A 4,594-nucleotide genomic window follows, 5' to 3' on the forward strand; every position below is an offset into this window, starting at 1 on the left:
AGCGGTCGTCGCAGATGGTGCCCCACTCGCCCTGCCGCAGCACCTCCACGCGGCCCTCGCCCACCTTGGCGCCGCCCTTCAGCCGCAGCCGCTGCTGGGGAGCACAGCGACACGTCGGAGCTGGGCCCAGGGCTGGGGTGGTGCCAGCACCAGGTCAGACCCCGTGTTTGGGGGGGTTTGCACAGGCCTGATCCTGCCTGGACCCGGGGCTGGGCCAGCTGTGACTGTGCGCTGTGCCTCGACCACCCCGGGACAGCTCACCTGCCCTGGCTGCCGCTGCTGCCGCTTCTTGCCCCGGGGGCTGCTGGTGGCGAAGAGGGGCCCGGGCACGCAGCTCACGACGGCCGGCATCCCCCCCTTGCAGGCGGTGGTGGCATTACCGCGGTAGAACTCGAAGGGGCACATGGAGATGTGCACCTCGGTGCCAGCGCAGGCCACCGAGTGCATCCGGAAGTTCAGCTGCTGGCGCTCCGTGTACAGCCTGCGGGAGAGCGGTGGGCAGAGTCAGGTGTACCCCGGCACCGCGGGGACAGCGTCAGCGTCAGCGTCAGCCAGACCCCAGCACCGCAGGGACAGCATCAGCCGGACTGCTGCGCTGTAGGGGCAATGTCACCCGGACCCCAGCACTGCAGGGGCAGTGTCAGCCAGACCCCAGCACTGCAGGGACAGCGTCAGCCGGACTGCTGCACTGTAGGGGCAATGTCACCTGGACCCCAGCACTGCAGAGAGCGTCAGCCAGATCCCAGCACTGCCAGGGCAGCGTCAGCCGGACCCCAGTGTCATGGGAGGCAGCTTGAGCCACCCCAGCACCATGGGGGGCAGCATGAACTGAACCCCGGCATTGCAGGGGCAGCATCAGCTGGCCCCCCGCACTGCAGGAGTAGCGTCAGTCAGACCTCAGCACCGTGGGGTCGGTGTCAGCCGGATGCCAGCACCACATGGCCAGTGCCAGCTGGACCTTGGCACCGGTACAACGGGGACAGCGTCAGCCAGACCCTGGCGTTGCGGGGGCAGGGGAAGCCGGACCCCAGCTCCATGGGGGCAGCGTCACCCGGACCCTGGCTCACAGGGGCTGCGCCTCTACCCAGCCCGGCAGCCCTCGCTCTCCGCTGCCCTAACGCCGGTATCGTGGCGCAGAGGAGTCGTCTGTCCCGGCCCTGCCCAGCCTCCTGCCACATGGATGGGGACATGTCAAGGCTGGCACGTGGCCCCCGGGCTCCCTGCACCTGGTGCCCAATTACCTCTTGGTGGCCCCCCAGTCCTCCCTGCACTTGTGCTTGGGGCAAGGCCTGGCGACCCGCCTGGAAGACAGAAAACTGTGTCAGCGGCTCAGTGCCGCGCACCCCGCCACCGAGCCTCCTGCGCCGCGAGGCTGGAGACCCACGCCAATGGGAGCGCTTCCCGCCTCGTGTCGGGTGACAGCAACTTGGTCACCCTCTGCAGTGACATCACCTGCCTCTTCCTGCCACGTGAGGTCAGCAGCCAGTAGCTGCTGTGATGTCATTTGCCACTGCGTGATACATGTCAGGAAACTGCCCGTCAGCCGCGGCGATGCCACTTCCTGCCTCATGTCACAGGCGCACGCTCCCAGGGATGCAAGAGGCACCCAGTGCAGGGTCAGGGCCCGGGGCCACGCGTGGGGCAAGCCCCCCGCTGCCTTCCAGGGGGCCGGGGAGGAGCAGGGAGTCCCTGGGGCAGCGAATGGCCTGACGGCGCCACATCTCGCAGGCCAGAGGCAGCAAGTTGCTCGTGGACCGCCACAGTTGGACTTTGCAAAGGGCAGTAACAGAGGTCCTGCCCCACTGAGCCCTGGGCAGGGTCCGGGGGCAGGAGCCCAAGAGCAGAAGCCTGCGACCCTCACAGGGGATGCGGGTGGCTCTGGCAGGGACACGGGCGACATCACGGATCGTTCCCCACAACAGCGACAATCCCAGGCAGGAGCAGAGTGCGGGGTGGAAACAGGCCCTGCGAACACGGAGAGCCACGGCGTGCATGGCACTGGGACGAGGCACCACGCGGCGCATTGAAGGGACCGCACCAGGCCACCATGGGCCCTTCCTGCAGACCTGTGGACATGTGGTAGATCCCAGCCACCCAGACGACGGAGGAGGGTCTGGGGGTCAGGGTCAATATGAGCCCGCAGGCCGATGCAGCTGCATGCAAGGACCAGCGGTTTGGGCAGCACCAATAGAGCGCGGGGTGCAAGACACGGGCGGTGATGGTGCCCCTGTACTCCGCACCCGTCAGGCCTGCAGCACTGTGTGCCCTTCCAAGTACCACGTTTTAAACAGGCCGTGGAGAAGGGAGAGAGGGTCCAGAGGCGGGAACAGACGCTCAAGGGCTTGGAAGGCAGGTCCTGGAGGAGAGGCTGGAGCTGGGCAGGTTTGGCTGGTGGAGAAGGTGCTGACGAGGGGCCGTGGCAGCAGCCTGCAAGTCCCTGAAGGGCTGCCAGAGAGACGAGGGAAAGCGCCTGCTCTCTCCTTCCGCAAAGAGGCAGACGTGGAGCAATAGCTGGACGTTGCAGCCAAGTCAGTTTAGGTTGGAGATGAGGAAACACTTCTTCACTGTCAGAGCAGGGAAGCTGTGGCAGACGCCAGGGAAGGGGTGAGCTCTCCATCGCTGGAGGTGTCGACAAGAGGTGGGGGATGACCTGGGCGCAGCGATGCCCGTGCTCTGCTGTGGGGTGTCCCAGGCTTCTGGGCTATGCTGGTTGCCCCCCACCCCTCTTCCCTGCCCCATGTGTCGGGGGGTTTGAAGCCTCCGCCCGAGGCGCTGGTGCTGCCGCAGCCCTGGCTGGGGCTGGGCTGTGCCCATGCTCCTGCTGCACCGATCCCCGCAGGGTCCTGGCTGGAGGGTCTCGCCCCTGCGCTCGGGCTCAGACCAACACTGCACTGGGCCAGGGAGGGATTTCCCCCCTGCTCAGACCGGTCCGGACTGGAGGTTTTTCCTTCCTCGGCCTGGGCTCTCTGGAGCAGCTATTAACAACCTTTGCAGCAGCAGGACGTTTGCCACCGCAGCCCCCCTGCTGCACCTGTGACAGGGTCAGGAGCGATGTCTGTTGTGTCAGGGCTGGCAGTAACTTTACAAAGAGATTAGCTGATGGGTTTGTCCGGGCTGGGCTGATCCTGCCTTGGGCAGGAGTTGGACTAGATGAGCCCCACGGAGGTCCCTTCCAGCCCCACTTCTCCGTGACGCTATGGTTTACAGAGTCAGGGGCAGGCCAGGCGGGCAGGGCCCACCGGAGACCCATCACGTCCAGCCCCGGTTGTAGTTATTGCTGCAGTGTCGTGGCACAGTACAATGGAGGCGCTGGCCAGAGCCCTGCTAATGACCACATCCATGCCAGCAGCCCTGCGGGGCGTCAGGCTAACGAGCAGGGCGCTGGCAGCCTGGCAACGCATCGCTGGCCACGTGTTCACAAGCACAGCGGCTGTGGCTGCTCCCAGACAGCTGGCAGGAAGGGCACACGTGGGGACAGGTGCCCGTGACACAGGGGATCAATAAGGAGACATCAGGCCACGGTGGCCATGGGAGAGGGGCCATGCACTGGGGGGGGTCTCTGCTGTTGAGGGCATGGGGGCAAAAGAAGATGCCAGGTAACGTGGGGCCTCTGCAGCACACGCTAGGAAATCTGGTCATCTCACCTGACGGTAAAGCTGACATATTCAACCATTTCTTTGCCTCTGTATTTCTGAGGAGGGACCCGGATATCTCCCCCACTGCTCCCCGGCTTCCCCTCCCCGCCGAGGGCCCTGTGGGTGGCACACCCAGGGCGAGACCTTGTCAGGGAGCTTCTGGAGGGACTGGATGTATTTAAATGCACAGGTCCTGACGACCTCCACCCCAGGGTGCTGCAGGAACTAGCAGGGGTCATTGCGGGACCCCTGGCGCAGCTCTACAAGCTCTCGTGGCGCTCGGGCGATGTGCCGGAGGACTGGAAAAGGGCCAATGTGGTCCCTGTCTTCAAAAAAGGGAGGAAGGAGGACCCAGGAAACTATAGGCCCGTGATCTTACCTCGTCCTGGGGAAGCTTTTCGAAAGAGTTATCCTGGCACATGTCCAGGAAGGGCTGGCAGGGGGGATCATGCCCCGGGGCAGCCAACATGGGTTCATTCGAGGCAGGTCTTGTCAGACCAACCTGGTTGCCTTCTACGACCAGGTCACCAAGTCCTTGGATGCAGGTGTCGCAGTGGATATAGTATTTCTGGACTTCAGGAAGGCCTTCGACACGGTCTCTCACCCCATTCTCAGTAAGAAACTAGGAGACAGTGGTGTTGATGCCTACACGGTCAATTGGGTCACTAACTGTCTGGAGGGCCGCACCCAGAGAGTGGTGGTGGACGGGTCTTATTCGACCTGGAGAGATGTGGGCAGTGGGGTCCCGCAGGGCTCGGTCCTCGGGCCCGCACTGTTCAACATCTTCATCAGCGACTTGGGCGAGGGGGTGAAAAGCACCTTGTTCAAATTCGCAGGCGACACTAAGTTGTGGAGGGAAGTGGGCACGCTAGAAGGGAGGAATAGTCTGCAATCAGACCTGGACAGGTTACAGGGGTGGGCGGATGAGAACAGGATGGGTTTCAACACTGACAAGTGCA

The 4,594-nt window shown here is 64.1% G+C and overlaps 1 protein-coding gene across 1 annotated transcript in view; it reads right to left on the bottom strand.

Moving 5' to 3' along the window:
* Positions 1–4,594, bottom strand: part of LOXL3 (lysyl oxidase like 3) — a 22,774-nt gene that overhangs the window by 5,458 nt on the left and 12,722 nt on the right. Inside the window, exons 5-6 of the mRNA XM_025191908.1 lie at positions 262–481; positions 1–94 (exon numbers count right to left, since the gene is read on the bottom strand). The exon at positions 1–94 is cut by the window's left edge and continues 99 nt beyond it. Of these exons, the coding sequence (XP_025047693.1) occupies positions 1–94; positions 262–481 (314 nt within the window). The remainder of the gene's footprint in view (positions 95–261; positions 482–4,594) is intronic.

This window comes from Alligator sinensis, unplaced genomic scaffold, assembly GCF_000455745.1.
Source record: "Alligator sinensis unplaced genomic scaffold, ASM45574v1 scaffold1334_1, whole genome shotgun sequence".
Classification (NCBI taxonomy): domain Eukaryota; kingdom Metazoa; phylum Chordata; order Crocodylia; family Alligatoridae; genus Alligator; species Alligator sinensis.